General features: G+C 43.7%; 1 protein-coding gene across 1 annotated transcript; it reads right to left on the bottom strand.

Moving 5' to 3' along the window:
- Positions 1-660: 660 nt before the first annotated feature.
- RRM2B (ribonucleotide reductase regulatory TP53 inducible subunit M2B) lies at positions 661-20,722 on the bottom strand. Its single transcript, XM_084848994.1, has 9 exons — positions 20,515-20,722; positions 19,748-19,903; positions 17,120-17,236; positions 15,902-16,035; positions 13,894-13,988; positions 8,945-9,078; positions 7,032-7,136; positions 5,033-5,146; positions 661-3,129 (listed from the first exon to the last, which is right to left on the bottom strand). Exons 1-9 carry the CDS (start codon positions 20,572-20,574, stop codon positions 2,977-2,979), a joined length of 1,068 nt encoding a protein of 355 aa, XP_084705120.1. The 5' UTR covers positions 20,575-20,722; the 3' UTR covers positions 661-2,976.
- Positions 20,723-21,458: the final 736 nt, after the last annotated feature.

Raw genomic sequence — 21,458 nt, 5'->3', positions numbered from 1 at the left:
CTGGCTTCCTTAACATTAGCCTGACCTGGCATTGCCATTTGGCCATCTGATTGGCAGTGGCTCTCCAGAACCTCAGGCATGTTGGAAAGTCTGGTGTGGCTTACAGCAGGGTTGCTTTATATAGAGGAAGTGTGGCAACACAGCATTTAGTATTGGAGGCAATAAACCCAGGCTAGAGCCTGTCTAGCAGAAGTTTAAATCAACTTACTTTCTTAGTGCTTCTATACACATCGTCAGAGAAGGCTATCTAACACTGTTTAAGTACAAGCACACCCTAAAGTTCGGTGTGTGAATGAAAGCAAAGGCATAAGATATAGTCACTTGCTTCTTTCAGAGAAAGAAGAGAAAGGGGAGGGAGCAGGAGAAAGGAACTGATCACACTACAGGACATTATCACTCCCTAGTGTCTGGAAGCGTGCAGAGTTGTTCCTGTTATCCAGCAAGGCAGAGGTCCTTCCTATCACCTGGTACCAGATCCCTTTAACTGGGGATACCAGGGACTGAGCCTGGTATCAAAGGCATACAAAATATGTGCTCAACCAGTGAGCTATGTTCCTTTCAAAGAGCACTTGGTATAAGAGGACATCAAAACTTGCACTAAGGTAACTCCCAATATTATTAATGAACAGAAAAAGTCACAAAATGAAAACCACAGATATTAAGAGTTTGTTTCAGCAAATTTTATTTCGATCATGATATATTTTTCAAAACAAAAAGGAACACCAAACCAAGAAGTATTTTCCTTTGTCCTCCTTAGGTAAGCCTTGTGTGTTCCGTATCACATTTAAGAACAGTTTTTCTGGAGAAGAAATAAATTATAAACTAAACAATAAACAGCATGTAACAAGGCTTATTGCAGGTTTTGTTGGAGAATTGGACAAATCCACCGATAAAACACTGGCCAAGGAAAAGGTTTTAAGTATGAAACAATAAACTTTGAAAATGCTTTAACTCCCCCCACCCCACCCCAGTGTCAAAGCCCATCACTTATTTCCTAGAAACGCTTCAGGGAATATGTTTCCCTGTTAACTTCGGTCTAGTAAGCAATAATTCAAGGGGGCCAAACTTGCAGAGGACAAAACATGTTGAAGCAGAAGATTTAGCACAATCCTAGGCAGGTCTACACGGAAGTCCCACTGAGTTCAATGGGAACTTACTCCCTGTTAAGTGTGTATAGGGTTGCAACCTAAATATGCTTATGGTCTTCAGGGGGGAATCCCATGGGACTCGAGGCTTCTGTGCATCCAATGCTGCCAACAAGGTGGCAGGATTCCCACCTCTTTGTCCTCCGTTTTTTGCTTTTTCCCCCAGACAGGCCTCTGGGCCCGACTAGAGAGGGCACGCTGCTGGGGTCGTGACTGGGGCTGCAGACGCCATAGAATTCTCCAATCCCTGTCCTCTCTCCATCCCACCCACCAGCACACACCCTTTTAGATCTCTCCGAGGCGGCTTTTGTGACCTCGGAATGTGGCCGGTGGTGTTCTTTCTGCGGCGGCTGTGAAGGGGCAGGGAAGGGATCGGATACTGGAGTCCCTTTCCCAAGCTTGTAGCAGTCTCTATGGCCTCGGAGCGGGGGCTTCAAAGAATCCTGTGGTGCCTGGGACACTCTCCCAGGACCATAGGATTGCCCTCTCAATGTATTTTGCTGGGTTTGTAATGTAATTTGCTGGTAAGACCATAAATTCACCTGTAGATTTCTTTTCGGGACTGCCTAGCTTCATGTTGTTTCTTTGGTTAGTGCCAACATCCCTTCTGGCAATAACCCGCTGCAACTGGGCCAGAATGCACCTTTTTGGCCCAACTAATGCCTTTTCAGCTATCTCTGGGGCAGAGATTAAAAACCTTGGAAGTCACTGGGTGCTAGGCATGTTCAGAGCAGGGAGTTCTGAAACATTAAAGCAAATTGTTTGTAGGGTTGAATTCAGTTCTCAATGTGGACTCCTTTGGCTTGTACAACGTGGGCCACACTCAGTGGGCAAGGGCCAATGTGCAATGATAAATTGTTTTGCAGTTTTACTTATGATGGAGTCTCCAAGGAAGTCTTTATAAACAGGTATTTAGTGGAGGACTCTTTGGGTTCAAACAACAGACCCTGTATTACTTTCAGAGGAAGTCAACATCTAGAAGAGTGATTTGCACACAGGATACCAGCTATAGATTGGAGACAGCTCAGCCCATTCTTTGAAGGGCACCAGAACCTAGAGGACATCACCCAAGTGAACACTGCAATACCAGAAAATTCCATACTTTCACCAATACAGTGGACAACAGAATATATAATATCCAACATTTGTCCACTTGCAAGTGTGCACACGTGGTAGTATGTCCGTGCGATAAAATACAGGCTGGCCAAACCCAAAGCCCCCTCGAGAAATGCATGGGCGAGCATTCCAGCAACATACAGTATAAAAGACCAGGAGCCCCTTTAGTGAACAGCAAAACCATTCCATCAACAAATATTGGACTAGATAGCCCTTTGGTCTGATCCAGCAAGGCTCTTCCTATGGTCTGATGCCGGAGCATTCCTGTAGGCTGCATCTCAGCACAGTGAATTGGCAGCACCAGGATGTGTGCATGTGTGTGTCTGGATTTTACTGTGCTATTAAGGTTTCATTATTATTATTATTATTCAACTCAATCAAAGCTTACAGCTCTAATAAAGATATTGCCTGATTGTGGATTGAATAATTCACAATTGAGATTTACAGAAGTATCACAATGATATTAAAAACTTGGATTATTTCGTAGAAGGAACAGCTGAGAGAGACAGAGACAGAGAGACAGAGCACACACATACACACAAAACGTTCACATAGTAACCTGCAATAAATATACCGTATAAAAACTTCCATCAATTTTGGGATACCGGAAAAATATTCCCAGAACACTCCACTTCCAGTAGAAGCAATAAAACTTCAGCAGCAACCAGTGGGGATTGAGTATTTTGGCAAGATTCATTTTCCAAAGAAGACAGTACTAGAAGTCAGCATCTAAAGTAAACACATTATCATTTGTTTCAGCCATCACTGCAAAACGCTGATACTCTGAAACTCTCTTCTCAAAGAAATTGGTTTTTCCTTCCAGTGAAATGTTCTCCATGAAATCAAACGGGTTTTCTGCTTGAAAGACCTGAAAAACCAAATTTATTATTAAATCTGAATAGAACTCTGCAACGCACCTACCAATCTCTGACAACTGCTGGAGGGCTTGCCTATTCAAAGAGGAGAAAAGACGGCATTCCTTACTCTACTCATAGGAAAGGGCTTAAAATAATTCTGTGTCCAGCCCAATCTGGGCACAAGCAAAGATTGCAAAGGTTTCCTACATTTTCTGCAGTTATTTATCAGCTCCTGGATTTTTCTTTTTATTGATTACTTAAAATTGTTTAGATATATGCATGTCTGTGTGTGTGCTGTTTATGTTGGTATGTAAATCGTTTTTCGTACTATGTTTAATGTATTATTAATGGTTTTAAACCTTCGTAAGCTGCCCAGAGAGCTTCAGCTACTGGGCAATATAGAAATATAATAAATGAATAAATTTATCAGCAGGGATGGACTAATCTGTTTCCCTTTCTGCAGCGTTTGCATTTTTCAAGCACAAATTTGTTCCTGCCTCAGTTTGCAATTTTTTTTAAGTCCACACAAAAATATATGTGAATATTTGTGCACACATTTTTTTTTATAAATTTTCCCTAATATACACTTTTTTTGCAAATTTCGGATAGTATTTATTTATTTACAATATATGTATACTGCTCCACATTTAAACAGATTCCAGAGCGGTGAACAACACGAGATAAAATGAGCAAAAGTTTAAAAAAATTAAACATGGTATTAAAATTATTCTTTAAAAAACAGAATGCCAATAAAACCGAGGCTGGTTAACCAAGAAAGGCTTCCTGGAAAAGAGCTGTTTTCAGCAGGCCTTCTTATATGCAACTTTTCCAGATGTACTCAATATCTGCCTGAAAAATGGCAATGCAAAATTTAAAGTGCAAGAACCAAAGGATAATTGCATTCCGATCTGCATACTAGTTCAAAATGTATAGATTAGGCTGGTTCATATTAAAATACAAACCAAATGAGCTTCTCCCCTATGGCTGCTCCTGGATCAACATCACTTCTCCTGCACATCTATTACCCCTCCCACTTTCCCAGTCATTACCCACGTCTCTTATGAAAGTTAAGTTTAATATCTGAAGACCCACATTCCATTGTTGTCTAGAAATCATGTCAACCCATAGTTTTGTATTATGTGAATAAGCCCTGAGAAGCCTCTGGCTCATGCTCTTCCTTCCTTCTTGCTCTTATTTGGCTGGTTCTTCCCAAACCAGCTTGTTGCTGCTTCATCTGTAGAGGGAGGAAGGAGGGAACATATGGGCCCAAGGTTTCTCAGGGCTAGTTCATATAAAACCAACATCTGATTGGGTCCTCTGTTTCCACAGTTGTTCAAAATAAACTCATACAGTTGTCCAGCTTTGCATGTTCTGAGGGAAGAATGTGGATGAGTCTAAGCCATAAATATAAAATTTCTAACTGATTCAACACACCTCTGGCTGCACTCAAACTATGGGAGTTCTGCTTGGCCCCCTCTCTGCCTGTCTTCTACCGCCTAGCTACAACGTTTTTATTCAGTCAACATTTTAGTTTGCCTGGTTTGGCTTTAATGGCTGATAGATATTTTACTGGGTTTCTAACTGCTGCTATTATTTCTTTTATTATTGCTTTAAACTGTTTTTAATGTTGTTTTTAAATTACGTAAGCCTCTCTGAGAACTATTTTTCCCTGTGGAAAGGTACTATATTGATTTTCAGAATAAATATCAAATTCATGGTGTGCAGTAATTTGCAAGGTACATTTGCAAAGAACCAAAATACGACTTCTTTTTTTAAAGTATAAACATACATACTCATGATATATATATTTTCAAGCAACTATGGAACTCAGGCAAAATCTTGAAATAGATGATTGAGGCAAAACTCACTACACAGATTAAAGAAAAACGAGTATACTTTCCTGAACGACCTTACCTTAGAGAAACCCAGTTCCAGAAGTAACCTATCTGCCACAAACTCAATATATTGTTTCATCAGAGTGCAGTTCATTCCAATTAAGCCAACTGGTAAGGCCTCCGTCAAAAACTCCTGCAATATTAGAAAAAAAGTGGAACTTTCTAGGAGAAACACAATACCAGCTTCTCAGAAGTAACCTTCCAGACTGGTTAATATGTTTACACAGAGACCACTTTAAATAACTCCATGCAGAAGCTGTTATGGCACAGGTGAGCTATTCATCTGCAGCGACTCACCACACAGACTTCCCCTATGGGGTTGCTTTGAGGATGAAGGGAAAGGGACCATATTTGCCACCTTGAATTTAGTGTATGACTGGTGGAATATAGTAAATAGATAAATAAAAAATGTTAGCCAGGCCACTGTAAATTTCCACCACCATCAAATATTTATGAATTGTCTAATGTAAGCTAGATCAGATAGGCAGAACATAGATCACCAGATGTTTTAGACTTCAACTGCCAGCATTCCAGGACATTGGCCATGCTGGCAGGGATTTCTGGGAGCTGAAATCGACACTTGCTGGCAGCAGCTCTCCAGGGTTTCAGGTAGGGGTTTTGCCAGCCCTATCTGGTGTTGCCAGGGACAGCCACTGGGCAAAATGGAAAGAAAAAAAAAACAGGAAAGGAAGGGAAAATGAAGAAGGCCAAAGAGAGGAATTAGGTTCCTAAAAGTCAGATAGATGGGCCATGGTGGGGTGAGGAGACACTGATCCACAGGGTGGACTGCTCTCCAAAAGATCTGCTAGCAAATCTTTTTTAGAATAATATAAGGAGTGCCATTAGAAAAACATCAAGGTTTAAAGTTAGGTGAGACCCCCACACGTTCTTTTTTACCTCTCCCAACAAAACTGTTCAATGCCTATATAGTTATTGTAGAAAATAATTTATTCCAAATATCCAAAGACTTCAAATATTGGAAACTTAAGAGAAATTTCACATCACTGGGTATGCTATTATGTCTAAGGGCGCAATCCTATGGGGATAGCTGGATGCCTCCGAACTCGGAGGCCAACGACTATCCAATGCAGGGTGGGTGGGGCACACCTTCTCCTCCATGCTCCGGCCACCCTGCATTTGTGGCCAGACAACCAATTTTGGCTGTCTAGCCACAGCGTGTCAGAGCTGGGGGGGCGGAGGCCAGTCGGCACGTAGGAAGCATCGTAAGAGGGCTTCTGTGGTCTCCTCCCCCACGAATGCCCCCTTTTCAGCTGCTCCACACTACCCTTATGAGCACAGAGCTGGGGACAAACCACACCACCTACGAGGCAGCAGGAGAGGGGGCAGGGAGACAGGTTTCTGGGAACTGAAAAATCCTATGGCTGTCCAGACACTGTCTGGTGGCCATAGGATTGCGCCCTAAATTAACAAGTTCCAGACAACTAAAGGAAGGCAAACTGAATATTAAGAGATATGTAGAAAATTGTTTTTTTATTTATAAGAGGAACAAAGCCCCACAGACATCACATCAATGGAAGCTAACCATATGGTGTACTTTACACATCTGCAACATACATTGCAGATACATTTCTACATTATAAAATCCAATAATGTGTTTCAAAACAAGCTAAGAAATTATCCCAGATAGTAACAGGTGCAACTTGGAAGCCCCAAAACGTAAACTAGCCTTCATTTTTATACTGATAAAGCATTTCCCATTCTAACTACATAAAGGAAGCAAAACTTAAAAAGCAACTACTACTTTTCATGGCTAGTTTTCATCCACAGAAGATGCAACCTGTCAAGAAACAAAGAGTGGCTCCTCTACTCAAATTTAGACCAGCAGTGATCAACGCAGCCCCCAGTGTCTTCTGCATCTCAGGCCCACCGATTCAGATGGACCTTCCTACTGTCCGTCTTGAAGCAACATCAGCAACAAAGCCCGACTGATGTGAAAACCAAGTAGGTCCTGCGTTTTACTTTTGCAGTTGACTAGAAAAGAAGGCTCATTTGCTCACCTGCTCGATTTTAACTGCATCGACAATGATCTCTTTGACTCTTTCCTCCGATGGTTTATTCACTAAATACCGAAACATCAGGCAAGCAAAGTCACAATGGAGACCCTGAAAAATGTGAGCAGAATAGGAACTTAAAGACCCCACTTAACTTCTCAAAGCAAGCAGCCAAAATATCCATATGAGAACTACCTGCTCTCCCACTTTAATGTATTCCAGCTGTCTAGTGTGTGTCCTTGTGCCTGGTGCAGAAGCCGCAACTAGTGCAGAATGAAGCAACTAGGATGCTCAGTGGTGCAGCTCGCTATACACACATGGCACCTGGATTAAAATAACTGCACTAGCTGCCTATTAGTTACTGAACCATGTTCAAGGTTCTGCTGTTCACACTGAAAGCCCTAAACAACTCAGGACCAGGATAGCCAGCTCACCATCTTCCCCTATATACACCAAATCATCCCCTGAAATCTTCTGAGACGGCCTTGTTGGTTGTCCCACAGTGTGTTGTCAAGTAACAGCACGTAAGTGGGCCTTCTCGGTACTGGCACCCACCCTCTGGAACGCTTGCCCACATTTGATTGGAGAGGTGGAAACCGTGGTGAACTTCAAGCGCCTCTTGAAAACACGTTTGTTCGCTCACATTTTCTTGGACGTCTAATTGCTCTGCTCTGTTTTACTGTTTCTGTAATGTTTTAATGTATTTATTGTTTTTATACTGGCTTTTCTATCTATGTATTTCTTATGTAAACTGCTTAGAGATCTTACGATATCAAGTGGTATATAAGTCGTTTCAATAAAGTAAATAAAGATGTCCTTCCCTTATATTTTTAAATCTCAAGCAGCCTACAGGAAAACGTGTTAAAAACAATTTAAAAATCCTTTCTAAAAAAGCATAAGAGATCGATAAGAGAATAGGACAGAGCAGTGAAGTCAACCCCCAAAGGAGCAAAGAGCTGGCAACCTTCCCCCCGCCCCAGCAGCAGCGGACCCAGCAAAGCCCCAAACCAAGGCAGCGGCGCCGGCAGCTCCAGTCAGCTCTGCAGCCAGAAAAGCCCCCACACTGGGCAAAAGAGAAGTAGATGAGGAATGCTTGGAATGCTCTGCTCAGCTGCGCTCCGCACCCGTACCCTTAGGCAGCCAGGCACAAGCACAGCAGCAAGGGAAAAGAACCCCATTCTTGCACTGGTGCCCGCCATTTTACTTCCCCCACACTGCATCTGGCACCCCAATAGAGCACCGCTTGGGAGTGATGCTCTGTCAAGGCCCTGGAAGCCGTGTGGGAGACATCAGTCATTCAGTCTATTTCACTGCACAGAACCAGAGGTTCTTACAATTTTACCAGAAAAGAGTCTTAATTATGCTACCCTGGCACGGCTCTTCTAATATGTGGAGATTTTAATGCCCGTATAGGCTTGGGATTGAAATCCGAGTGTCAACAAATTTCTACCTATATGGAAGGATGTTTTTCCTCTGGGCCACTGATCACTAGACGAGACCTTAAATTCCAGTGGTCATGAACTACTGAAGAGTCTCTACAAACATCAGTTCATGGGTGCATGTGGAAGTTATCTAAATAAACCTGAGAGAGCATTAAAATAGCAAGCACCAGCCGCAGTGTTAGACAGGCTTTTTCCCTGCTGCTGAGCTAGTGCCTGCCTCAGGTCAGGCCTACTTCCCACCCATCCCAGTTTTTCATCTTTCAAAATACCTAAAAACATCCATGTGTATTAGATGAGAAAACACACAACTCCTATCAAAAGCAGCTGTACTCTTAGGCTTTTTATAAAACAATATCCTACTGTTTTTTATAGGAATTAGGGGAGGTCTCCAAGTATTTGATGCCCTTTTATTCGAACGGTTTTGCTTTTAAAGCATCACACGTAGCTTCATTTTAAACATTTCCCCCCACACCTTACTTCATCTCTGCTAATAAGTTCATTGGAGAAAGTGAGGCCTGGCATCAGCCCTCTTTTCTTGAGCCAAAATATAGCTGCAAAAGCCCCGGAGAAGAAAATTCCTTCGACAGCGGCAAAAGCAACCACTCTCAAGCCTGTTTCAAAGAAAAGAGGGGGGGAAACAGTACCAGTTAGTCATACAATTCACAATCTCGCCTCAAGTTTATTTATTTACGTAGGGCACAATCCTGTGGGGATGGCCAAAAGCTTCCAAACACGGAGGCTTACAGCCATCCAACCATCACTTCCATGCTCCTCATGCTCTGCATTTCAGCTAGACAGGATTTTTCATCCATCTGCTGAAGCACTGGGAAGGCAGAGGGTAGGAGGCTGGGGAAGCTGGAGGATTTCTCATTCAGCAGCCTCCCCAGTCCCCTACCCACCCATGAGAATGCCCCCTTAATCTTCCCTCCGAGGTCACTTTTGCAACTTCAGAGTGGCTGCTGGTGTGGTTCTCTATGCACCGGCTACAAGAGGGAAGGGGTGGAGACCTCGGACTCCTGGGTCCGAGTTTGCAGAGCTGACTCTGACCTCAGATCCAGGAATCCAAACTATCCCAGGCCTCCCAGACGCTGCCTAGGGGCCATAGGGTTGCTCTCCCTGTCAATTTCTATTCTGTTTACCATATCCAAGAAATATCCCTAAGCGTTTTACAAAATCAAAAATTATAATACGTCATCATAAATACACAAGATCAACAATAAATAGCACATCCAGTTTATACCTTTATAGATGTTTTAAAAATATAAACAGATCTTAAAAACGTGAAACGTTTCAGCATAAAACGCCAACCTCGGTCAAAAGTCAGAGCATGCTACAGTACCATTTATAAACCGAGCCAGGGCCAATCAGGAACAGGCTAAGCCTCAATGGGGGAAACAAAGATTAACAACCAGCATCTGTATTCAACAGCCAATCAAGATGCATTAATAAACATCATGGCTTGTTTCGTCTCATCCTTCATGATGATACTGGGTTTCAGTTGATCAATAAACATGGCCTCCTTAATCTTTCTCCTTTGCAGGCTCCATTCAATTGCTAGCATAGAGAGTCACTAAAGTCGCTCTGACAGCATGTTTCTCCTTCATATGAGGGTACCACAGTCTAGCATGTATTTCCTTATGCCTGACTATCAGCCAAATGCTCCTTATATCTTTTCAGGAGAGGTCTTCCAGTTTCACCAAAGTAAAAAGAATTACATTACAAACACTCCATTTTGTAAATAGCACCCAAAACATCATCAGTTGAAATGTTTAACATATTTAAAACCAAAACTAAAAGCACAATAAGTACTAAGCAAACTAAATGGGCGGTGCAACCATTCAGGGAAGGCCTGGATAAGAGATGGGTCTTTAGCAGGCACCTCAAATATGCCAGTTGGTGCCTTCTGAATACCAGGGGAGGGGGGATTCCATAATGTGGGTGCCACCACGGAGAAGGCCTGCTTCCAGTGTACACTACTAAAGGTGTACATTATAAACCACAGATGCATAGATGCAGAACAGCATCCTCCGGGTATCGACAACTGGCAGCCTGTTTGGCCAGATCCAGCACCCAGTGGGACTTGGTTGCTTCCCACACCCCTTCCGAATTCTAAATCAGGGTGTGGTAAAATATTTTGCTTAGTTTTGCTCATAAAGAAATTCAGCAGAAAGTATCCATCTGCATCTCACCTAAATATTACTGTATTGCTCTCTCGTGTATATTTTGGAAAGTAAAGTACCGTTGCCAGTTTGCCTCCTGAGAGGATTTTTTTCTGCCCTGAAATTTTATTTTATTTTAAAATAAAGTTAACAAAAAGAAGAAAAAGGACATAATAATAAATCAAGATCACTAAAGGCACAAAGGAATTCACTAATTATAATTCTTAGTCTATGCCTATGGAACATCTACAGTAAAACAGCCTAAGGAGGAACTCAGTACCTAACGAAAGAGTAAAAATACAATGTATACGGCATAGAAAAGGAGCATGTGCTAGTGTGTTTTATTTTGTGTGTATTAGTCTGAAAAAATATAGGTAATTGTACTCGGAATTTGATCAAAAGTTTGAAGAGCTTCAACATAGGAAATAAATGGAAACCATGATGCCATAATATCTTTCTTAAAGTTAGGATTCCTTTCTTGCTGAGCAAGTTTATACATAGTCTTCCAAATTTTATCTACGCACTGCTCCTTAGTTGGTTACTTTGGAGGCTGTCAATTACACGCTATACGTGACTTTGCAGCAGTATATAACTGCTTAAGAAGGTCTTTATGCAGGAAACCAGGATCATTAGGTTCAAAAAGATGAACCATAGCTTTAGGAGTTACCAGTAGTCTAATGTGAAGAAAGTCCTGACAGTAACCATGTTCCCAAACTCCTGCACTGTAGAACATTCCCACCAAAGATGAAAATATGAACCAAGCTGACCCCTTCCAACAATACGGACTATAATTTGGATGTATTAGGTGAAGTCTTGCAGGGGTAATGTACCATGTACTGAGAACTTTTGTACTTCCTTTACATTCACAGCTTGGCCCTCACAAATGAATGGCCTCATGCACAAGCGCCATACCTGTCAACCCTCTTACTGCAGTTTTCCCCAGCCTGACTCCCTCCAGATGTCCTGGACTGCAATTCCCATAATCCCTAGGGAGCATAGCTGTGCTGGTTGGGAATTATGGGAGTTGCAGTCCAACACATCTGGAGGGCGCCATGTTGGAGAAGGCTGCCTTGTTCCTTAAAAAAAAAAAAAATTATTTCATTTATAAAGATAAAAAATAGAATAAACAGTACCAACAACCTAGTCATTATCTACAGTTTCCAACAATACAACATTCTTAGGAGGACACATCAATAACGAAAAAGAAAAAAGAAGGAAAAGGAAGAAGAAAGCAAGGAAGAAAAAGAAAATATATAAAAAGTTACTTAAAAGGATTAAATTTAAACTGCATTACACAACACGTTAAGTATAATTCTGCTTAAAAGTTATACCTCTAACTTTGCCAGTATTACCATTCAGTACAGCATAGATAATCAACCTTACATTTCAATATCATATTATCAGTCTTATAGCAAGGGAGCAAGCCTACAATTCATTTCCAGTAACCATACATTGCCCTTCAGTTAACATATCATAGTAAAGCTTAAGTCTGCCTTACTCCTAGGTGATGCTGACTTTTATCACACATTCCAAACACCATGAGGGGCTCCAACCAGTGTCTGCGAAACATAGCAGCCATCAGAGTTCAGACATCGGCCATCTCTGGCATACATCACAGGGAAGCATCCCACACGGCACTGAACTGGCAAAGAGAACTGCTGGAACATCTGAAACTGAAAGTTGGTATGTACATCTTTCCAGGGGCGCAGGACCTCTTTCGGCCCAAGGTCCTTTCATTTCAGAGAAGTTCTCAGGGGCTGCATTCCAGTGGTGGGTGGGCCCAAGGAGGCAGGGGCCAAAACACCAGCCTATTGTTGCTTAAAGCTCTTCCTGCCAGTCACTAAGCCTCGGGAGAGGCATTCCAACCTTTTAGAATAGGGAAACAAGTGCACAAAAGCCAGGAAACCAACAAACAGCCGGCGGCTGGGGGAAAGGAGGCACGGCCATCTGGGGAACCCTGGAGGGTTGGACTGGCGGGCCAGGTTTGGTCCCTGGTCTTGAGGTTCTGCACCCATGTTTTAAATGAATACACCTGCATACACACTTACAAGCACCTGGACTCAACTGTGGATGAAGGTCAAGCTCTCTTACCTAGAAAATCTGTTCCCTACCCCTACATGTGTGATAACTGGTTGCAGCAATTCCCTGGGAAGGGAGAGACCCAGGCATATGCCTGGAGATCCCTTCTCCAGACAACCTGAAGTTTCAGAGAGAAAGATACTAGAGATACAGGTACCAGGGCCTAACACTAGTGAGGAATAACCCTGTTGGATCAGTAGATACTGTGTGAAGTCTCAGTACAGCGGTCAGCAACTGGTATTCCATGTGCTGAATCTGGCCCCACAGAGTGCCCTCTACCTCCCCTCTGAGATGCTAATCTTGGAGAAATGGAGAGACCTGGGCTTGCAAATGGGAGGGGAATCCTTCCAGGCATCGCTGCATTCCAACCTCCCCACCACTCCCACCACTCTAATGAAGACAGTAAGAGGCAGGTTGAACCCAAGGCACTGTCTAGGGAAGAGTGGGGTCCCTCTTAACGACACACTCCAGTCTTTCCTTCACCCTGCCCCTGATCAAGGTGGGAAGGAAAGGAAAGCAAACGGTAAGGTAAGCATGCAAGCAAGTGCAGATTCCCTCCTCTGGGTCTTCTCTTCCTAAAGAGACACCAAGACCAAGGCATCATGGGAAGAGCAGCGGCCCTAGTTTCCCTGGCACACTCTGGTCTCTGCTGTCCTTCACTTTTCACTGCACACATCTCTTCCTTTTCAAGTTAACGTGTGCCACAGAATGAGGTGGGGGGTGGGGTTATTACTGGGTTGCTGACAAACTGCTTTATTATCTTTGGACTACTAATAAGCAACACGTTCATCTCCAGTTATAGAACCAAGACCCCCCTGAACCAAATGTTCAAAGCCCAATTAATCCATGGTCCATAGGAAAACACTCTCCAGATCAAGGCAGCTCTGAGGGTCAGTGAGGTGTAGTGGTTACAGTGTTGGACCAGGAGACCTGGGTTCAAGTCCCCACTCAGCCATGAAGCTCACTGGGTCACTTTAGGCCAGTCACTGACTTTCAGCCTAACTAACTTCACAGGGTTGTTGTGGGGATAAAATGGAGAGGAGGAGGATCATGTACACAGCCTTGGGCTCCTTGGAGGAAAAGGCAGGATATAAGTGTAACAATAAACAAACTCATGCACACACAGCAACTACTTCCACTTCATCGAAAGCGCATGCACTGGAAGCACATTACTCAGAAGCCACCTACCAAAACTAGCTTCCCTGTCGGTTATCCACCTCAGTGCCCAGTCTGCTTTCTTCTTGACATATGGCATTGTTTCAATAGCATTAAATAGGAAGTCCCTGGAAAAGCAAACCAAAATACAGTAAATATCTGAGGCACAGTCTCATGGCAGTGAAATGGATTCCACGTCATCAGCCTTTCCCAATCTGGTCCCCCCCCCGAGGTGTTGGCGCTACAACACCCAGCATCCCCCAGCCAGCATGGGGATGGTGGGAATTGTAGTCCAACATATCTGGTGTGTACCAGGTTGGGAAAGGTTAATGTACATACACACTGCATTCCCTGAAGGTTTTACAGTCTAACCAAGGCAGGCAGGGCTACTTTACACAACCATACCGGCAATGGGAGAGTCACCCCAAAACAACTCCATCCTGTCCCAACTGATGCATGATTTAGGGTGCAACGCTATGCATGTTTAGACAGAAAAACGTCCTAGAACTCCCAGTATGCCCCAGCCAACATGGCTGGCTGGGGAACGGCGGGAGTTTAAACAGAAAAGAGTTCAACATGAATAGGATTGCACCCTAAATGGTCTTCTGAAAGTAAACACACAGTAAAACAGTCTGTTTCTGCACCTTGAAAAGCATTAGGCAACAAGCATTTTTCAAAATCTGCCATCAAACTATAAAGGGGTATTAATTCATTTCAACGTGTGATTGATTACTGAGTGACTTGTGATATCAGTGACAGGACTACGTCATTTTAGTACATCAACACTAAGAGGAAACATCACCCCTTGCTGACAGTTCCACCTCAAAAAAGGCCCTGTGAACTGGCCAAGGGAGAGAACAGAAACCAGGGCTCTCAACTATTTGTTTATGACTGCACCATGTCATATAACAAAATATCCAGTCCTTTCACAGAAAATGTTATTCTCAATTCAATCCTATCACCATATCAAGGCAAATTTTCAGTCTTTATAATCAGTGAAACTCACAGTCTTTTAACTTATATTTTAAGAACTTTTATAAGCTTCACATAACTTTATTCTGGGCTGTGTGTATTCGAGGATCCTGCATTAAGTACTGTGTGAAATTTGGTGGTTAGTGTAGAATTCAGTATTCCAAAAACCTCAATTTTAATTTTATTTTACAAATCATGCTTCTAGTCCACACTATTGGCATAGATGAGACTTGAAAATATAGAGCAGAACCTCAGAATTTCAGAGAAATAGCTGAGGATGAGTATATTTGTAGAGGTCAAGGAGCAGGGCTTCAGTGCCCTGCGTAGCTCAATAACCCTCCCCATGATTAGCTAAAGCACAATTATGCAAAATAGGCCAATATATGCAAATGTTCTGAATTTGTATAATTTATACGGCTCAAAGGTTTTAGTTTGTTCAGATTTTGGATTATCCTGGTACAAAATTTTGTTTCTTATTTTTAAGCACAGGATCACATACAGGTCCAAATTTAATCAAAGCTATATAGAGGCCCAGCTCAGACCTAACAGAAAACCATGGTTTCCTGATGGGAGAACAAGTTGCAACAAGCCTTAAGACTCAAGCACTCCCTTCTCTGCTTTCATGATAGTGAGGAGGAAACTAGAAGCATCCACTTGTACTTTTAAACTAACTACAGTGGTTTTTTAAACTATGATTAGTGAGAACAAGCTAGGATCTGAAACCATGGCTTGATTCTGGCTTGTTCTCACTAAACATAGGTTAACTTTAAATAAACCACAATTACCTACGTTTAGAGACCACAGGGAACTGTGTTTGCTTAATAGTGAAAGTTTTCAGTCTCCTTCTCGTGGGTGCGAAAGAGCGGAGGGAGGAGTACACAACCAAGGCTTGCTGTGGCTTCTTCTTGCAGTGGCAAACCATGGTCTTCTGTTACTTCTGAACCAGGCCAGAATCATTCAGTGTGAAAAGAACAGTGGTTGTTGGGCAGATTAAAAATATAATAAACAAACATACATACACAGCCAATATACAAATCCTCTAGATTGTGGCAATACTTACGGCGATTACCTTTTCTCAGGATCCTTGATGTAAGTGTCTATTAATAAACTGTACATCTCTGAGTGAACATTTTCTATTAGTATCTGGAAGCCATAGAAACAGCGAGCCTCTGGGACCTGCACTTCCTGACTGAAACGTTCTACCTGCCAATGAAAGAAAGCCAGAGATAATTCACACATATACATCCCTCAGTGACGCAAAGCCGAACATGAGATTGCCATCACTGAAAACCCTCACATTTCAAGCAATTCCCAGGCAACAGGAAAGCTCTGCCAAGGGGATTTGATGGGGATTGGCTGCTTCATACATGCAGGTCATCGCTTAGTGTCGCAGCCATTAGAGGCCATAGTTCAGTGGTAGAGCACAGACGGTCTCGGGTTCAATCCCTGGCATTTCCAGGGAGGGCTGGAAAGACTCCCATCTGAAACCCTAGAGAGTTGCTGCCACTCAGTGTCAACAATACTGGGCTAGATGGCCTGACTCCGTATAAGGCAGACTCCTATGTTCCCTGTGAGAATTCATCCTTAAGAACCCCGAATAGTTGTAATGCTATCAAAGACCCTACTGGCAAACAGCTTTGAGATTCATGCCAACTGAAACATTGTTTTGGTTTCACTAAAAAAAAAAAAAAACTGTTTGCACACAGATATCGTACACAATAAAAGTGAAATCAATGTCCCGAGCACTGCTCCTCCTCGTGTAGCTTCGTTACCTCCATTTTATAGAATCCTAATTAAGATACAAGAGGCGCTACCCATGCACAAGAGGGAGGTCATAAGCAGGCTTGGAGGAAGTATAAAAACAGTTTGCAGAGGTATAAAAAAATCTTTAGGGAAGGACTTCCCATAAAAGAAGCTGCTGCAGCTGAGGCATGGTACAACAGGGAGCTAGACTCTGAACAACCGCGATGTGGGGAGATGTTACTTAAAAGCATCAGGAACACCTTTTCTTTCTGCCTCCTTTACAGATATAGGACTGTGATGGGGATTAGCAGCTGTCCGTATGAATGAGGAGCTGTGAGTAATTTGAAAAGGACTCTCCAAGTTGCGTCTGTCCCCACCCATCCTGTTTTATGGATATTACTGACTTTTCTGCGCTGCCTTGGTTTCTCTGTCGGATCTGGACTTGGACATTTGGATTAGTTGCTGGAAACCCCTCCCACTCTTTGAAATAGCCAACAAGGCATGCAGCGAAGGACCAGAAGAGAAAGCCCAGGATGTATCTCACCAGGTTTTCATTCACAATTCCATCGCTGGCTGCAAAAAAAGCCAGGATATGTGAAATAAAGTATTTTTCTTCTTGTTTCAGCTTGTTCCAATGAGGAAGATCCTTTGATAAGTCAACCTTTGTGAGGAAGGGAAAAAAAAACATGATTTGCAATTGGATATTGTAAGTTTGTTAACTCTGCAAGACAAAGAAAACTACTGAGGGAAATGGAAAACAATTCTTATAGTTTACAACAGCCTTTCCCAACCTGGTGCCCTCCAGATGTGTTGGATTGCTGGCAATGATGGGAATTTTAGTCCAACACATACGGCACCAGGTTGGGAAAGGCTGGTTTACAGGAACCCCCTATCCACACTTTCATTAGCTTCACATAAAGACATTTACAAGGGTAGGGCAGGTAGCTTGCTAGGGGACAGGGAAAAGCAAAGAGCATGACTTGTTCAAAGACTCATGCAACACAGATGTGGCAAAACTAGCAACAACAAGGGTTGTTGCACTGTGGCTCAGTGGTAGAGCAGATGCTTTGCGTGCAACAGGTCCCAGGTTCAATTCCTGACATCTCCAGGTAAGGCAAGAAACATTCCTGCCTCAAACCCTCAAGAGCTGTTGCCAGTCAGTGTCAACAATACTGGGCTAGGTGGTAAAGTGGTCTGACTCGGTATAAGGCAGTTTCCTATGTTCCTACTTGAGGAGTCTTTTTAAAAAACAATTATTGAGGTATTTATACCTCAAGGAGTAAAGCCTTCAAGAAGTGGCTTATAATATAGCTAAATACAATTTTAAAATAATAAAGATTCAATTAAAAACAATCACACAATTCCCTGAGTCTGTTCCAGTTCTATGCATAAAATTCCAGTACATGAACTAATATGTTAGAGAAGTTTAGGAGATGGGGGAACCTGATTCACAGCAAAAATTAGGACAGGATCATCTTTGAGACTGCCTGAAGGAGGTTGCCATGGTGTGGTCCAGTCATGCCCATAACTGGGAATGCAGCATCAGTAGCTACTCCACAGCTGATGAATCTCTGGTTGTCCACTGAGCATATTACTAGGATTCTGTATATTGAGAATCTGCCATGGAAGTCTAGGCTCTATTATCTGGCATGCAGTTTGTTCACGTCAAGGCCAGGGTCATATGCATTCTGGCATTGCAATATAATCTTGTTCATTGAATTCAACATCCTGAGAATTTCCACTCTCATTTTATAAAAAAGATTCACGTTCCTAGCCCTTCAGGCTGAGAAGACAGGCTTGGAAGTGCTATGAGCAAAACCTTAGAAGCTACAGGTGGGGCTGAGCAGGATATCCAGGGGTCATGGGGACTACACACAATACTTTGGCCCTTCTTCACGATTTCTTTTTCAGTGTATTGTTTTGCACTGCTGCTGTTCTTATTTTATCTGATGTCTTGTAATGGTTATTTTGGCATTTTTATTGCACTTTGACATTTGATTAGATGCCAGTTAGGGGACTTTTGATGAAAAATGGTTCATAAATAACATAATAAAATAAAATAGCAGAAACAAATACATTCTGCCAAATAGATTAATTTTCACTATCATAATACACACAGGTCACACAAGCCAGGATTACCTGTAGCAAAACTTGCCTTACTCTGGCGCAGAGAATAAACAGCCATGCCTAGCCACACTTAGGCTGCAATCCTATACACACTGATCTGGGAGTATGCCCCATTGAACTCAACGGGACTTACTTCTGAGTAGATATGTCTAGGATTCACTATTAGAATGGAAGCTGATAAGATGCCAACTTGTGTAAAAAAAAAAAAAATAACAACAAATAGCAGAATGGGGAGAGAATCCTGTGCATGTAAGTAATTTACTCATGTGAGTAGTGTAAAATCAAAGACACTAAGAGCGCAATCCTACGCATGTTTAGACAGAGAAAAGGCCTACAACTCCCAGCATGCCCCAGCCACCATTGTTGCATAGGATTGCGCCCTAGCTCATGCAAGATCAACCCTTCACTTCTGAGAACAAAAACTTTTTTTCCCCTTGTTCACAGAGGAAGAGACATAATCTCACGTAAATTTGCAGCTCCAATATGACACTGCCCATGCAGGTCATAGGAGCAGGGCCCGGACTGGGTTGTTTGCTTGCTTGCTAGCATGTAAAAGTTGATTGCTGAGTTACCATAAGAACCAATTCTTGGTTTTTCTGCAAGCATTCTTTTTAGCAACCTAAGGGGGGAGGAAGGTTCTTTAGGGTGCAATCCTATGCATGTTTAGACAGACAAAAGTCCTATAACTCCCAGTATTCCCCAGCCAGCCATGCAAAAAAGTTGCAGGACTTTTTTCTGTCTAAACATGTATAGGATTACGCCTTTAGTAGTAGTTGTTGTGAGACTATTACCAAACTACTGCAAATCACACCCAGAGATCTACCAGTCATCCCAAAATACCTTTTGTCCATCCCTGTCCTACATTTCTGGACCATTTCTTTGTTTTTCTTTGCCTGCTCTTGTGTCCCAAAATGTTTCAGAAACTAGAATTTTTAAAGTGGGGTTGAGCTACACAAGGCAAGCATATGTGCAAATTTGCCTCATTTGCATGATTTATTTATATGGTGCGTACACAGACACATCCAGAGCCCTGCATGTTACTCACCTCTTCTGCTGTCCAGAAGGAAGCTTGCGCCTTCTTGTACATTTTCCATATGTCAGGATACTGGATTGGGAAGATGACAAATCGACGAGGGTTCTTTCTTAAAAGAGGCTCCTCATCTGATTTTAAGCCGTTTCCAGTACCGTCTGAGGGCAACCTCTAAAGTAAGAACACAAAGCCATAAACCGTGCCAGTTTTCTATGCCACCCCATTCCTTCTTTTGCCTTCACTTAAGGACCATTCGGACGGATCTCTGCACTTCCAGATCTAAGCTGCGTAACTATATTAACTCGCCCTCCCTCCGTCGAAAAGTAGCGCATCCCCTGAGTGTTCGGAGACGCGTTCGCTGCACCTGTCCAAACCACGGTGCCCCGAGCCGTGCCCCGAGTGTGAGCACAGCACCAACCCCCGTGCAGTCCGCCGAGTCTGGTGCACGACCGTTTTAGCCTGAAGTTTCCTACCCCGCAGACGACCGGGGCGGGCGGGGGGCGCGCGCGATCCTGCATGCATTTGCTCGGAAGCGCCGCAGGGTGCAACGGGCCTTATTCCCAGAAAAGGGTGCGCGGATGCCCGCTCGGCTTCTGCGGCCGCCCGATCCTGAGCGTGTTTACTCAGAAGGCAGCGCCTCGCCACCCAGTGGCGCTTGCTCCCGCGCAGCGCAGCCTCAGACCGGCGCTTCGCGCCACCGCGCGTCCGCCGCGGCGCCCCCAGCATCAGCCTTCCCCGTCCCCTGCGGGCAGGAGGACGGCGATGGCGCCGCGCTCGCTCACCTCGTCACTCTCCGGCCTAGCGGCCCCGCACGACGCAGGGCAGCCCCGGCGCTCGCCCATGGCGCGCAGCAGGCGGGCAGCGCGGCGGGTCGCCCCCACTCCGCACCCCGGCCCAAGGGGGGCGACGGGCCGAGCCAGCGATGAGAAGGAGCGCGCGGCGGCGACCCGGCAGCTGCTTCCGACGAGGCCTCGGCTCCGGCTCCTCCTCGGGGCGGGACGGTAGGCGGCTGCAGGGGAAGGTCGGGATCGCAGAAGCATGCGAGTCCCGCTATTGCGGAAAGGTCAGGATGAGTCCCGCTGTTACAGCCGAAGCGACAAAGGGTCTTGTGGCGCCTACTGCAAATACTTACTTTCCTTTGTAATTTGGCGTGCGTAGCCAGCTGAGCCTTTTTTATTATTATTATTGATACGCACGTTTACAAACCATTCTGAATGTATTTCTTTTATATAATAGGCGCAGTTCTGTAAGGCCCCTTGCACTTTGCGGGGTTTTGTTGAGTTGTAATAGGGGATCCTGTCTTTTCTGTTTTGTAGCACCTTAGGGCGCAATCCTATGCATGTTTAGACAGAGAAAAGGCCTACAACTCCCAGCATGCCCCAGCCAGCCTTGCCGGCTGGGGCATGCTGGGAGTTGTAGGCCTTTTCTCTGTCTAAACATGCACAGGATTGCGCCCTTAAAGACCTACACATTTCCTTATGTCATAAACTTTTGTGGACTAGAGGCCGACTTGCATCGGATGTATTGGGCAACGACAACGTAGACCATAAGAATAAGGGTCTTCCATCTGCCACCCATTTTCTCTTTGACAGGGCATAACAAACAGGTCAGGGTGCCCTTTGACTTGGCAGAGGGAGGCAGCCTCCTCAAGTAGCTGATAGTAGTGGGCGCCATGAAAAGGCGGCAAATTGTTAATTGTTTCATTTATTGTTGTTGTTGTTTCACT

This window comes from Heloderma suspectum, chromosome 4 (genome assembly GCF_057233095.1).
Source record: "Heloderma suspectum isolate Gila_16-S chromosome 4, 16-S_ref, whole genome shotgun sequence".
Lineage (NCBI taxonomy): Eukaryota > Metazoa > Chordata > Lepidosauria > Squamata > Helodermatidae > Heloderma > Heloderma suspectum.
This window is presented reverse-complemented; position numbering and strand designations above follow the sequence as displayed.

Coding starts and splice junctions, on each gene's coding strand:
- RRM2B (XM_084848994.1), bottom strand. CDS start 20,574: ATGGGCGAGCGCCGGGGCTGCCCTGCGTCGTGCGGGGCCGCTAGGCCG. Junction 17,237..19,747: donor CCTTCTGGACAGCAGAAGAG/GTGAGTAACATG, acceptor TTCCTCACAAAG/GTTGACTTATCAAAGGATCT. Junction 7,137..8,944: donor AACTTATTAGCAGAGATGAA/GTAAGGTGTGGG, acceptor CACATTTTTCAG/GGTCTCCATTGTGACTTTGC.